Raw genomic sequence first — 15,184 nt, forward strand, 5'->3', positions numbered from 1 at the left:
TCGGTCGGTACTGGCACCTGAACATACTTCTGGAGTGAAAAAATATCGTTAACCGGGGGTCCACTGTAATTAGGTTCTAGTATGCTCAAATTTGATTTGATCTGATTTGTTCTATGAATCTTTTAGATGTACCAAACCACAACACTTTAACTCAAAAGGATAATTTCAATATGAATGTATGTAGAAACAGCTCAGGGAATGGAAGGATTCAAACCCATGGCAAGCCAGGCTTAAAATGAGCATGCCAGTGCTCTCACTGGCTTAACCCTTTCAGAATTTCGGATGTACTAGTACGGCTTACGCACCAGGGTTTTTGACGTACTAGTATGCCTAAATTCTAGCGCCCTCAAATCTAGTGAGAGAAAGCTGGTAGGCCTGCATATGAAAGAATGGGTCTATGTGGTCAGTGAGCGCAGTATAAAAAAAATCCTGCAGCACACAGTGCGCAATGAAAAAAAAAAACTTTGACCGTGTTTTTGGATTAAAACAGCGACTTTGCACTGTATTTTCGTATGGGATTTATTGTTGTATTCTAGTTTTCCTGGTCTCATTTTATAGAATGGAAGACATATTACAGAAATTGAGATGATTTTGACTGGTTTTACAATGAAAAGTACCTTGAAATTGAGTTCAAAGTAGCAGAAATGTTCGATTTTTACCAAAGTTCAAAAGTAAACAAAGCATGCAAAGCATCCAATACACGTCAACTGGTGAGTATAATATTCTTTCACAAGTGTGCCGATATTATTTATACCATTTCTACACTAATGCAGTAGTCTGCATAACAGTAAATCTTCTATTTTTTGTGAGAATAAAAATTCAAAGTGGAAAGTAAAAGAATGTAAGAGGGGCCTGGGGACATGACTAATGAACAGAGGAAATGATATTTTAGTGCCAGGAATGTCTTTCTTGTTTATTCTGGACCCTATTTGGAAATTGGCATCTTTTGAAATTTGTGTGAAATTGGCAAAATTGCTAAATTCTGACCACTGTACTGGATAGTTGAAATTGGTAAATGGGTGGTTTCTTGTACTCATTCGATAGAAAAAATGGAGTTCTAGTGAAATAGTTATGATTTTTGTCGACTAGTACACTGGAATTGGCCGAAAATAGGGCTCAAAGTGGGCAAAATTGCCGATGCGTAAACATCATCGAGACCGCTAACTTCGCGAGAGCATAATTCCGTAAGTTTTCCATCAAATTTCATACTTTTGGTGTCATTATGATTGGGAAAAGATTCTCTATCTTTCCATAAGAAAAAATAATTTTTTTTTTAAATTTGGGCGACCCTGAAAACAAGTCTGGGAGAGGGCCTGGGGACCCTGAAAGGGTTAATATGGTTCTGAACCCTGTCTGCTCCTTGACTTTTTATAATCATATTATCACAACTTAAGACAATTACCTGACTATTCATTCACATGCATCTTGGAAGAATCTCTAAGGAGCACCCTCCTCCCAGGGTCATCCTTCAGGCCTAATTCTAGTCTATCCACACTCCAGTTCTCATCATATGAAGAACGTGAAGCCCATAAATAGAGAGTTCCAGACTGCTTTGTACCTTTAACAGGAACCTGAAATGGTAGATATTACGAGTATCATAATTGTTTGTGATTGCCATAAGGAATCATTTCCATTAAAACGCTAAAATTTTTAAAATAATAATCAACTGGTTTATTCACGAGAGAAAACTAAATCCATGAGGGCCATCATGTTATATTAAACTGCAACAAAGTTACAAAAATAAGACTGAGAATTAAACTGCTTTGGTAACATTTAGTTGCAATTCAACATTATACCTGTATATAAATTCTTGAGGTATATGGATTATTACATCAATCTTACCTGAAACTTTGCCTCTTTGCCTGAACAGAAATTATTGGATGTGTCCCCAAGGTCTAAACGTCCATCTTTTATTGGTTCTCCCATTAAATATGCAACACCTGCAACACAAGGAAAAAACAACATTCAAAATGTTTTTAAAGAATAAAGTCACAATATTGAAGCTGAAACAATTTACAACTAAAAAATGGTATGGTGATACTGACAAGATGTTAAGAAGAAACATATTTACAGTTTGGTTTATATATTAAAGAAAACGTTTCACCACAAATGACCATGAGCCACTCACAGCGATGTTTTCTCTAATAAATGACCTGAGACGTACATGTGTCTTTTCCCACAATTCACAACTATCCCAACATTAAGAGGAAATTTTTATTTGATGTTTTGGTACATCCTGAACCAGTAGGAAAGAAACATCATCAAAAGTTTCCTCTTAAAATTACAGGCTAGTTGTTAAGTTGCCTTTCTACAGGAGAGAAAATTTAGTATTCAGATACAGCAGCAGCTACAGGAATACATACTTATTGCAAATGTGTAGCTACTGCAATAATTAACAACTGGAGAAAAAACAAAATAAGTGAATAAAAATATATGAATAAAAAAATTAGTGTTCTATACAGCCTCTCCTCATTTAACAACGGAGTTCCATTCCCAAGACCACGTCGTTAAACGAATTCGTCACTAAGTGAGGAGCATACTATAATAGTACGTAGTGAGTTTGTGTCAACCATCTTTGTTATTGTTTTAATGTCACCTTTACACCATTTATAACCTGTCTGGTATATTTTTAAATGTTTATACAGTAGTATACTGTATACTTAAACAGAATAGAGGAAATCAGCTCTAATATACATTATTTAGGTATGAATACTGGTCAGAGAGCCCGTCGTAAGTCCGAGGCATCAGTAAACAAGAACGTTGCTAAGCGAGGAGAGGGTGTATTTAAAACATTGTACCTCTCACCCTATAGCAAATATTTTCAGATAATAGGCTGTAAAGTGCAAAATACAGTATTATGTATTGTGAAAACCTTCATCCATATGCTGTATAATCAATCTGTATATAATGAATGAACTTGAACCAATTCTTCAATGGGGAGACAATGACAAAAGATTGACAAGTGGCAAAAATTATTTCCAAGAATGATTACAGTCCCAAGCCAAGAGTTTAATGCCAACAAGACTGGGTAATTTTGGAAGACAATACTATCAAGAACTTACAGTGGCCACAAAAAAAATTTATACATTAACAATTATTGGACAATAAAATGAAAAAATGCAACTTAATGTATGTACGTACGTATTTTATTTCACTTTTTAGCTCATGTTACCATTGCTCTTTATCACCATCTGAAGTCACCTAGGCATCAAAGTGGGAGAAGAGGGAGGAGTCCACGTTGATCCAAAGCTTCTTCAGTGCCTCTTTCAGGTCTGTGATGTTGGTGGGTCAAGCTTTCACAATCTTATTTTTCATCCCATGCCAGGCATTCTCAATAGGATTTAGGTCGGGGGAATTGTCTGGCCACTCCAAAATACCAATATTGTTGTCCTCAAGGAACTTTTTCACTCCTTTTGATTTATGGGCAGGGGCACCATCATGAATAAAAAATCACACTCGTGAATGTTCCAAAATATCAGCACGTGGTCCCTTAACACCTCGATATAATTACTTCCCTTCATCTTAATGCTCTTAGGAAGGAAGTATAGTCCACCCCTGCCCTTATAACCACTAAAAGCACACCAGACATAACACTGTCAGGGTGCTTCACTCTCTTCAAAGCGTACCATGGGTCACAACGGGACACACCCCTGGGATGATGGATGGTCTAGGAGCCACTCCTGACAAGCCTGAAGGTACTCTCGTCGCTGAACATCACCTTCTGCCACTGGTTTGAGGTCCAGTTCTTGCAGAACTGAAGCTGTTTCTTCTTCATGGCTTCATTTAGCATGGGCTTCTTGGCGGCATGTTGAGCAGGCATTTTCAGGTCCTTTTGCAGCTGGTGCTGAATGGTTCATACTGCGATGTCTTTCAGGAGTGTAGGATGCTTTTTCTTGAGGACTGCAGCTTTTATGGCCGGATCTGATAACACTTGCCTCTTCAGGATCTTGTCTGTGTGAAGAGAAGTCTTTTTGGGGGCCCCAGACCCCACCTTCCTAGGTGGTACGGTGTCAGGTGGCAATGAGGGAGATGCTTTCTTGAGGTTATAAACTGCCATCCTAGTCACCTTCAGGTCTGCAGCTACGTATATCACAGACATGCCTTGCTCTAATAGAGTGAGTGCACGGGTCTTCTCTGCAATTGAAAGTTTAGGTCAACCCATTCTAACCACTTGGAGCGGAGATATAGCGTGGCAAAGTTTGTAGTCAAGTGAAAAAATGGTCAATGAGTAACAACGTAGTAGGCCTCATTCCTCACTGAGCTCTGGCAGAGCACTGGAGCGTGGCATGGTGGGGAACGTTGCAGAAAGTTTGGCTCCAGTACACTAAGTCATCACAAGCTTCGCCCACTTTTCCTATGGCGGAAAGGAAAGTGAAATGTATACACCAAAATCTAGTGTATAGATTTTTTTTGCATTGGAAATGTGTAAATTTTTTTTGCGGCCACCGTACATTAGCAAAACAAGAATAAATTGCACTCGGGCTCAAGGCAGCAAAGGACTGATCCAGCTTGCTTCTCTGATCTAATAAAACATGTGATTTAAAGTACAGGCTTATGCTAATTTGAGGTGCACAGATTCCTCATGCTTGAAAGGGATAAGATAAAGCCAGTTGGCTTGTTATTTGACAGTCTAACATGACAGCATAAATAAATGAGACCTTGTCTTTGAGTGATTCAAGAATTATTTTATTCCTGCAGCGAATATCTACCTGGGCACGAAAAATTTTGCATTCAAGGTGCTCTTGACTCTTGAAAATCAAATTTCCATAGTTGTCCTGAAATCTTGCATTTTTTAGTTTAATATCTTTTATTATGCACCCCATACCCATCCTGTGGGCAGTAGTCAAAAGATTTGAGGTATATAATGGGTTCAGGGACTGGGTTGCAAAGTTTTGGTAACTAAACCAGTTACAGTGTTCCCAAGAATGTAAGCTACATTTTTTACCATCCAATATGACATTTAAGTGCCATTACACATGAAGGATCATGGTTCTGAGACTGGTGTGCTAGAGTTCTGACATACTTTTAACATAGCACATGCACTTATGTATGTAAAAAGTGTCATGAGACGAAAGCCCCAGTCACCATAAATGCAAGTTATGGTAAATTATATCCTGTGGTGAAAAGTTTATCAGGTTTATCCCTCAGTATGGAGTCAGATGCAAGATGAAAGGGCCTTGATGATTTGCAGTAAGATGTAGATGAACTGTAAAACGATAGGCAAGACACAGGCAGATAATGGAAGAGGATGACGTAGAAGAACCTATAGAGAAACAGTCAACATTGAAAAAAATCCAAAAGCAATTCTTTGCTAATTACTCTTCACTGACATATCTAGAATCCTAGTTGTGAAGAGCATTTTGAAGTAAGCAGTGATGTCTTATTATTAGTAAGGGAAGTAATCAGGTTTAATTCAGGGCCAGGGCCAGACTCATGGAACTCAGTGTTCATCAAGAACTGCAAGAAGCCAATATCACGTGGTTTTAACATCCTATGGAGAGGGAGCATGGACACGGGGGTCATCCCACAGTTACTAAAAACAACAGACATAGCCCCACTCCACAAAGGGGGCAGTAAAGCAATAGCAAAGAACTACAGACCGATAGCACTAACATCCCATATCATAAAAATCTTTGAAAGGGTCCTAAGAAGCAAGATCACCACCCATCTAGAAACCCATCAATTACACAACCCAGGGCAACATGGGTTTAGAACAGGTCGCTCCTGTCTGTCTCAACTATTGGATCACTACGACAAGGTCCTAGATGCACTAGAAGACAAAAAGAATGCAGATGTAATATATACAGACTTTGCAAAAGCCTTCGACAAGTGTCACCATGGCGTAATAGCGCACAAAATGCGTGCTAAAGGAATAACAGGAAAAGTTGGTCGATGGATCTATAATTTCCTCACTAACAGAGCACAGAGAGTAGTAGTCAACAGAGTAAAGTCCGAGGCAGCTACGGTGAAAAGCTCTGTTCCACGAGGCACAGTACTTGCTCCCATCTTGTTCCTCATCCTCATATCTGACATAGACAAGGATGTCAGCCACATCACCGTGTCTTCCTTTGTAGATGACACCCGAATCTGCATGACAGCGTCTTCCACTGCAGACACTGCAAGGCTCCAGGCGGACATCAACCAAATCTATAAGTGGGCTGCAGAAAACAATATGAAGGTCAACGATGAGAAATTCCAATTACTCAGATATGGTAAACATGAGGAAATTAAATCTTCATCCGAGTACAAAACAAATTCTGGCCACAAAATAGAGCGAAACACCAACGTCAAAGACCTGGGAGTGATCATGTCGAAGGATCTTACCTTCAAGGACCATAACATTGTATCAATCGCATCTGCTAGAAAAATGACAGGGTGGATAATGAGAACCTTCAAAACTAGGGATGCTAAGCCCATGATGACACTCTTCAGGTCACTTGTTCTATCTAGGCTGGAATATTGCTGTACACTAACAGCACCTTTCAAGGCAGGTGAAATTGCTGACCTAGAAAATGTACAGAGAACCTTCACGGCGAGCATAACGGAGATAAAACACCTCAATTACTGGGAGCGCTTGAGGTTCCTGAACCTGTATTCCCTGGAACGCAGGCACGAGAGATACATGATTATATACACCTGGAAAATCCTAGAGGGACTAGTACCGAACTTGCACACGAAAATCACTCACTACGAAAGCAAAAGACTTGGCAGACGATGTAACATCCCCCCAATGAAAAGCAGGGGTGTCACTAGCACGTTAAGAGACCATACAATAAGTGTCAGGGGCCCGAGACTGTTCAACTACCTCCCAGCATACATAAGGGGGATTACCAACAGACCCCTGGCAGTCTTCAAGCTGGCACTGGACAAGCACCTAAAGTCGGTACCTGACCAGCCGGGCTGTGGCTTGTACGTTGGTTTGCGTGCAGCCAGCAGTAACAGCCTGGTTGATCAGGCTCTGATCCACCAGGCTGCCTGGTCACAGACCGGGCCGCGGGGGCACTGACCTCCGGAACTCTCTCCAGGTAAACTCCAGGAGGGAAGAGTATAACCAGCTCCTTGAATCAAGAACCCTTCACCAGCATTAAGGCACCCATGTTACTGGGATTGAATTATATTGAAGATATGGAACCTACCCATGTCTTCTTTGTATTAAAGACTTAAGTGCATGATTTTTAGTTTGCACAGAAGTTTTCAAGAACATAACTAATGTACTAAGTGAAGATTTGTTTTTAACTCAGTGTCACATACAGCAGAACCTTTGGTCACGACCATAATTCTCACCAAAACTCTGGTCGTAACCTGATTTGGTTGTGAAATGAACCTAATTTTCCCATTGGAATGTATGAAAACACAATCAATCCGTTCCAGACCCCTACGAACTGTATGAAAATAGTCTTTTTTTTTTTTTAGGATTTTTAAGCACAAAAATAGTTAGTTATGCCACAGAATGCACAGTGTAATAGTAAACTAAATGTCAAAACCTTGAATAACACTGAGAAAACCTTGAACAACAGAGAAAACTAACTTTGCATGAGGCCTAAGGATTTTAAGGAGTGTCTAGTGGCTGAGCAGTGAACTCCGTTATTTATTGTCCAATTTCTTTCATTTCTGGTGTACATTAAGAAGCATCTTTCCATCATACATTGCCTAAGTTTTAATAAGATAGCCCAACAAACAACTGAGAAAAAAATATTTACCAAAAATTATATAAGGCAAGCCCTAGCCAAGCACTGGCGCTGCGAGAAGCTGTTTCGGCACTACCTGCAGATAAAACATTGCTAATTCGAATTTATCGTGGTCATAATTACAGGAAGTGGAGAAAATTGGTGCATGCGAAAAAAAAGGCGCAGAATGTGAAAATTGGCGCACTTGTGTTTGTTCGGCACTCGATTGCGTGTTCGTGACCAGATGCAAAAATTTGGCTAATTTTTTTGGTCGTGAACCAATTTGTTCGTGTTTGGAAGTGTTTGCAACCAGAGGTTCCACTGTATGATATACAGAACCACACATTCTTCTAAGTAGCTTGATTGCTAGAGCACTCAGCTCACACATTGTGGTCCAGGGATCGATTCCTGGGTACAGCTGGAAAACATTAGGATGTGTTTCCAAAGACACCTGCTGTCCCTGTTCACCCATCAGTAAAATGGGTACCTGGGTGTTAGTCGGCTGGTATGGGTTGCATCCTAGGCACAAATTTGATCTAATTTCCTGAAATGCTCTGCATAACAAGGAGCTTTCTATATAGTAGTATGTCATTGGTGTCAACTAGGCCAATATACCTTGTACATGTACTTGTAGAAATAGATATATTATTATTCTTTCTTTCAACACACTGGCCGTATCCCACCAAGGCGGGGTGGCCCAACAGGAAAAACGAAAGTTTCTCCTTTTATTATTTTATTATTTTTATTATTTTTTTTTATTTTTTTTTTTTTTTATTATCACACCGGCCGATTCCCACCAAGGCAGGGTGGCCCGAAAAAGAAAAACTTTCACCATCATTCACTCCATCACTGTCTTGCCAGAAGGGTGCTTTACACTACAGTTTTTAAACTGCAACATTAACACCCCTCCTTCAGAGTGCAGGCACTGTACTTCCCATCTCCAGGACTCAAGTCCGGCCTGCCGGTTTCCCTGAACCCCTTCATAAATGTTACTTTGCTCACACTCCAACAGCACATCAAGTATTAAAAACTATTTGTCTCCATTCACTCCTATCAAACACGCTCACGCATGCCTGCTGGAAGTCCAAGCCCCTTGCACACAAAACCTCCTTTACCCCCTCCCTCCAACCTTTCCTAGGCCGACCCCTACCCCGCCTTCCTTCCACTACAGACTGATACACTCTTGAAGTCACTCTGTTTCGCTCCATTCTCTCTACATGTCCGAACCACCTCAACAACCCTTCCTCAGCCCTCTGGACAACAGTTTTGGTAATCCCGCACCTCCTCCTAACTTTCAAACTACGAATTCTCTGCATTATATTCACACCACACATTGCCCTCAGACATGACATCTCCACTGCCTCCAGCCTTCTCCTCGCTGCAACATTCATCACCCATGCTTCACACCCATATAAGAGCGTTGGTAAAACTATACTCTCATACATTCCCCTCTTTGCCTCCAAGGACAAAGTTCTTTGTCTCCACAGACTCCTAAGTGCACCACTCGCCCTTTTCCCCTCATCAATTCTATGATTCACCTCATATTTCATAGACCCATCCGCTGACACGTCCACTCCCAAATATCTGAATACATTCACCTCCTCCATACTCTCTCCCTCCAATCTGATATCCAATCTTTCATCACCTAATCTTTTTGTTATCCTCATAACCTTACTCTTTCCTGTATTCACTTTCAATTTTCTTCTTTTGCACACCCTACCAAATTCATCCACCAATCTCTGCAACTTCTCTTCAGAATCTCCCAAGAGCACAGTGTCATCAGCAAAGAGCAACTGTGACAACTCCCACTTTATGTGTGATACTTTATCTTTTAACTCCATGCCTCTTGCCAAGACCCTTGCATTTACTTCTCTTACAACCCCATCTATAAATATATTAAACAACCATGGTGACATCACACATCCTTGTCTAAGGCCTACTTTTACTGGGAAATAATTTCCCTCTTTCCTACATACAGTAACTTGAGCCTCACTATCCTCGTAAAAACTCTTCACTGCTTTCAGTAACCTACCTCCTACACCATACACCTGCAACATCTGCCACATTGCCCCTGTGGAAATTTATTTGGTCCCTAAAGTTCCACAGGACAGATCCAGCATGGCCGTACGGGACGGCTGAGCTGGATGGCCCTTATACCCCACCCAAACATGAAAGCATTCTCTCTTGTTGGCAATGGATTGTTGGTAGGCATGTATTTAATTTATAGATTTACTCTTCAGGGAAGGAGTAGGTAGTTTTACTGTTAGTATATTAATATTAGGTTTACTAAGGCAACTGTAGATAATAATAATGTAGACCTAAGACCTTAACATAGGTAGTAACAGGCCAATAATGTAGGCAAACACTAGGATAAGTTAGCTAGGGAGAACTGGCAGCCCTAGTTTGAACGAAGAGACGAGGGTCTGGAAGAGGGACCAGCTCGATCTTCTTAAGACAGAAACCAACTGGACAAGACGTGCCGTGATCAGCAGACGGCGCCCCCAAGTGTCTTCACATTTGAGACCTAGGGAAATCTGGTAGAGGCACCTCGATGTACCGTAGATGACCTCCTCCGTCAGGCCCATACAGTAAGACAAGACCTCCACTATTTCTCGTAGATTTCTGGCCAGTGTCTGGGGAGATTGTGAGTTGAGTTTTATCTGTGGGCCCGGTGTGCAACAGGCAGAGCATGCCCAGTAAGTACCAGTGTCTCAGAGCAGTCTGGAAGCTAGTGTCCGTGTCTGCATAGTTATACTAGGGGATAAATACCCTCTTGGATATAGGAATTTCTGAGGTGCAGGCAGGACACTAATTACGATTGAATATTGCAAGAATTAAGGCTCCCGGTTGCACGTGGTTTCTGAGGGGAAGTCCAAAGGGGCTAAGGCTAAGCTTAGGGAAGTGGAGATCAGGATATATACTGCAACACCAAGTAAGTTAGTCCTTTATACGTGCATGCAGGCGAGTTTCTTGCAACATCAATCATTTGTGAAAATCTGTCCTATAAGCAACTTGTGAGGCTGAGGTACCCATCTCAGAGCTCGGTGTCAACAGAGTTTGCCAGGGTAGGCGACTCACTTGGAGGCAGTCCACACAAATTTTCACAGCCCCCCTATCCACCCTGTCATACGCCTTTTCCAAATCCATAAATGCCACAAAGACCTCTTTAGCCTTATCTAAATACTGTTCACTTATATGTTTCACTGTAAACACCTGGTCCACACACCCCCTACCTTTCCTAAAGCCTCCTTGTTCATCTGCTATCCTATTCTCCGTCTTACTCTTAATTCTTTCAATAATAACTACCACACACTTTACCAGGTATACTTAACAGACTTATCCCCCTATAATTTTTGCACTCTCTTTTATCCCCTTTGCCTTTATACAAAGGAACTATGCATGCTCTCTGCCAATCCCTAGGTACCTTACCCTCTTCCATACATTTATTAAATAATTGCACCAACCACTCCAAAACTATATCCCCACCTGCTTTTAACCCTTTGACTGTTTCAGGTCCCTCTCTGAAACTGTCATTCTATGTCGCTCAATTTTTGAAAAAAAAAAATTATTTTTTCTTATGAAATGATAGAGAATCTTTTCCCGATGGTAATGACACCAAAAGTTCGAAATTTGGTCGAAAACTCATGGAATTATGCTCCCGCGAAGTTAACGGTCTCGGCGACACATGCGTATCGGCGATTTCGCCGACTTTGAGCCCTATTTTCAGCCAATTCCATTGTTCCAGTTGACCAAACTCATAGGTATTTCTTTAGAACTCCATTTTATCTATCAGCTGAGTACAAGAAAACTCCCATTTACTAATTTGGACTACCCAATATGGTGGTCAGAAATTGGCAATTTGGCCAATTTCACGCAAACTAAAAAAGATGCCAATTTCAAAATAGGGTCCAGAATAAACAAGGTAGACATTCGTGGCACTAAAATAACATATGCTCTGTTCATCAGTCACATCTCTAGGCCCCTCTTATATTATTATTGCTTTCTATTTTGATTTTTTATTCATACAAAAAAATACAAAATTTACTGTTATGCAGACTACTGCATTATTGTAAAAATGGTATAAATAATATCAGTGCACTAGTGAAAGAATATTAGACTCCCCAGTTGACGTGTATTCGACGTGTGGAGTGATTTATTTACTCCTGAACATAGGTAAAAATCGAACATTTCCGCTACTTTGAGCTCAGTTTCAAGATCGTTTTCATCGTCAAAGTAATGAAAATCATCTCTATTTCTGTAATATGTTTTCCATTTTATCACCTAAGACCATGAAAACGCGAAACAACGATAAATACTATACGAAAATACACCTCAAAGTCGGCGTTTTATTCCAAAAAAACGATCAGAGTTTTTTTTTCTCATTACGCAATGTGTGCTGCAGGATTTTTTTTATGTGGTGCACACTGACCACACAGACCCATTCTCTCACATGTGGGCCTACCAGCTTTCTCCCGCTTGATTTGAAGCCGCTAGAATTATTGAGTATATATACGTCAGAAACATTGGCTCGTAAGACGTATTTATATGTCGAAAACAGTCAAAGGGTTAACATTTCTATCTTTATCCCATCAATCCCAGCTGCCTTACCCCCTTTCATTTTACCTACTGCCTCACGAACTTCCCCCACACTCACAACTGGCTCTTCCTCACCCCTACAAGATGTTATTTCTCCTTGCCCTATACACGAAATCACAGCTTCCCTATCTTCATCAACATTTAACAATTCCTCAAAATATTCCCTCCATCTTCCCAATACCTCTAACTCTCCATTTAATAACTCTCCTCTCCTATTTTTAACTGACAAATCCATTTGTTCTCTAGGCTTTCTTAACTTGTTAATCTCACTCCAAAACTTTTTCTTATTTTCAACAAAATTTGTTGATAACATCTCACCCACTCTTTCATTTGCTCTCTTTTTACATTGCTTCACCACTCTCTTAACCTCTCTCTTTTTCTCCATATACTCTTCCCTCCTTGCATCACTTCTACTTTGTAAAAACTTCTCATATGCTAACTTTTTCTCCCTTAATACTCTCTTTACATCATCATTCCACCAATCGCTCCTCTTCCCTCCTGCACCCACTTTCATGTAACCACAAACTTCTGCTGAACACTCTAACACTACATTTTTAAACCTACCCCATACCTCTTTGACCCCATTGCCTATGCTCTCATTAGCCCATCTATCCTCCAATAGTTGTTTATATCTTACCCTAACTGCCTCCTCTTTTAGTTTATAAACCTTCACCTCTCTCTTCCCTGATGCTTCTATTCTCCTTGTATCCCATCTACCTTTTACTCTCAGTGTAGCTACAACTAGAAAGTGATCTGATATATCTGTGGCCCCTCTATAAACATGTACATCCTGAAGTCTACTCAACAGTCTTTTATCTACCAATACATAATCCAACAAACTACTGTCATTTCGCCCTACATCATATCTTGTATACTTATTTATCCTCTTTTTCTTAAAATATGTATTACCTATAACTAAACCCCTTTCTATACAAAGTTCAATCAAAGGGCTCCCATTATCATTTACACCTGGCACCCCAAACTTACCTACCACACCCTCTCTAAAAGTTTCTCCTACTTTAGCATTCAGGTCCCCTACCACAATTACTCTCTCACTTGGTTCAAAGGCTCCTATACATTCACTTAACATCTCCCAAAATCTCTCTCTCTCCTCTGCATTCCTCTCTTCTCCAGGTGCACACACGCTTATTATGACCCACTTCTCGCATCCAACCTTTACTTTAATCCACATAATTCTTGAATTTACACATTCATATTCTCTTTTCTCCTTCTATAACTGATCATTCAACATTACTGCTACCCCTTCCTTTGCTCTAACTCTCTCAGATACTCCAGATTTAATCCCATTTATTTCCCCCCACCGAAACTCCCCTACCCCCTTCAGCTTTGTTTCGCTTAGGGCCAGGACATCCAACTTCTTTTCATTCATAACATCAGCAATCATCTGTTTCTTGTCATCCGCACTACATCCACGCACATTCAAGCATCCCAGTTTTATAAAGTTTTTCTTCTTCTCTTTTTTAGTAAATGTATACAGGAGAAGGGGTTACTAGCCCATTGCTCCCGGCATTTTAGTCGCCTCATACGACACGCATGGCTTACGGAGGAAAGATTGTTTTCCACTTTCCCATGGACAATAGAAGAAATAAAGAAGAACAAGAGCTATTTAGAAAAAGGAGAAAAACCTAGATGTATGTATATATATATGCATGTGCGTGTCTGTGAAGTGTGACCAAAGTGTAAGTAGGAGTAGCAAGATATCCCTGTTATCTAGCATGTTTATGAGACAGAAAAAGAAACCAGCAATCCTACCATCATGCAAAACAGTTACAGGTTTCTGTTTCACAGTCATCTGGCAGGACGGTAGTACTTCCCTGGGTGGTTGCTGTCTACCAACCTACTACCTACCTACTACATTTAGTAATATATACAGGAGAAGGGGTTACTAGCCCCTTGCTCCCGGCATTTTAGTTGCCTCTTACAACATGCATGGCTTACGGAGGAAGAATTCTGTTCCACTTCCCCATGGAGGGAGACAAGGACGCTGCTGCTCCTCATCTCTCTCTCTCCTCGCACTGCTCTCACACCTCATACACATATACTACTCTCTTCATCTGTAGTGACGTGAAGCCTGTATGGAGACCACGGAATAGCTGTCACTACATCATTAAGGTAGAAATGTATTACCTCGAAAATAACTTTTAACACCCTAATGGAAATAAGTCACTTGATTTTTTTGGTGGTTGGGGGGGGGTTGTCGTGGGTAGTTTGCATATTGCTGTGTATGATAGTTTGTGTGACTATTTGTGTACCTGTACCTGGGTAAGCTCTTGTACCCTAGTGAAAATGGGTCACTTAGTTTTATTAAGTTATCTAATGTTAGTTAACCTTGTTTCTTTGTAAGACATTTGTATTTTTTTATTATCACACCGGCCGATTCCCACCAAGGCAGGGTGGCCCGAAAAAGAAAAACTTTCACCATCATTCACTCCATCACTGTCTTGCCAGAAGGGTGCTTTACACTACAGTTTTTAAACTGCAACATTAACACCCCTCCTTCAGAGTGCAGGCACTGTACTTCCCATCTCCAGGACTCAAGTCCGGCCTGCCGGTTTCCCTGAATCCCTTCATAAATGTTACTTTGCTCACACTCCAACAGCACGTCAAGTATTAAAAACCATTTGTCTCCATTCACTCCTATCAAACACGCTCACGCATGCCTGCTGGAAGTCCAAGCCCCTCGCACACAAAACCTCCTTTACCCCCTCCCTCCAACCCTTCCTAGGCCGACCCCTACCCCGCCTTCCTTCCACTACAGACTGATACACTCTTGAAGTCATTCTGTTTCGCTCCATTCTCTCTACATGTCCGAACCACCTCAACAACCCTTCCTCAGCCCTCTGGACAACAGTTTTGGTAATCCCGCACCTCCTCCTAACTTCCAAACTACGAATTCTCTG

The 15,184-nt window shown here is 40.8% G+C and overlaps 1 protein-coding gene across 14 annotated transcripts in view; it reads right to left on the reverse strand.

The window, feature by feature from the left end:
* The window catches only part of LOC128703197 (uncharacterized), a 96,841-nt gene that overhangs the window by 25,711 nt on the left and 55,946 nt on the right, over positions 1-15,184 (reverse strand). For all 14 annotated transcript variants that reach the window (XR_011394422.1, XR_011394421.1, XR_011394423.1 and 11 more), the window contains one exon: positions 1,843-1,940. Coding sequence is in view for 4 of the 14 variants with exons in the window: in XM_053797787.2 (XP_053653762.1) it covers positions 1,843-1,940 (98 nt within the window). In the remaining 10 variants the exon portion in view is untranslated. The remainder of the gene's footprint in view (positions 1-1,842; positions 1,941-15,184) is intronic.

This window comes from Cherax quadricarinatus, chromosome 85, assembly GCF_038502225.1.
Source record: "Cherax quadricarinatus isolate ZL_2023a chromosome 85, ASM3850222v1, whole genome shotgun sequence".
NCBI lineage: Eukaryota > Metazoa > Arthropoda > Malacostraca > Decapoda > Parastacidae > Cherax > Cherax quadricarinatus.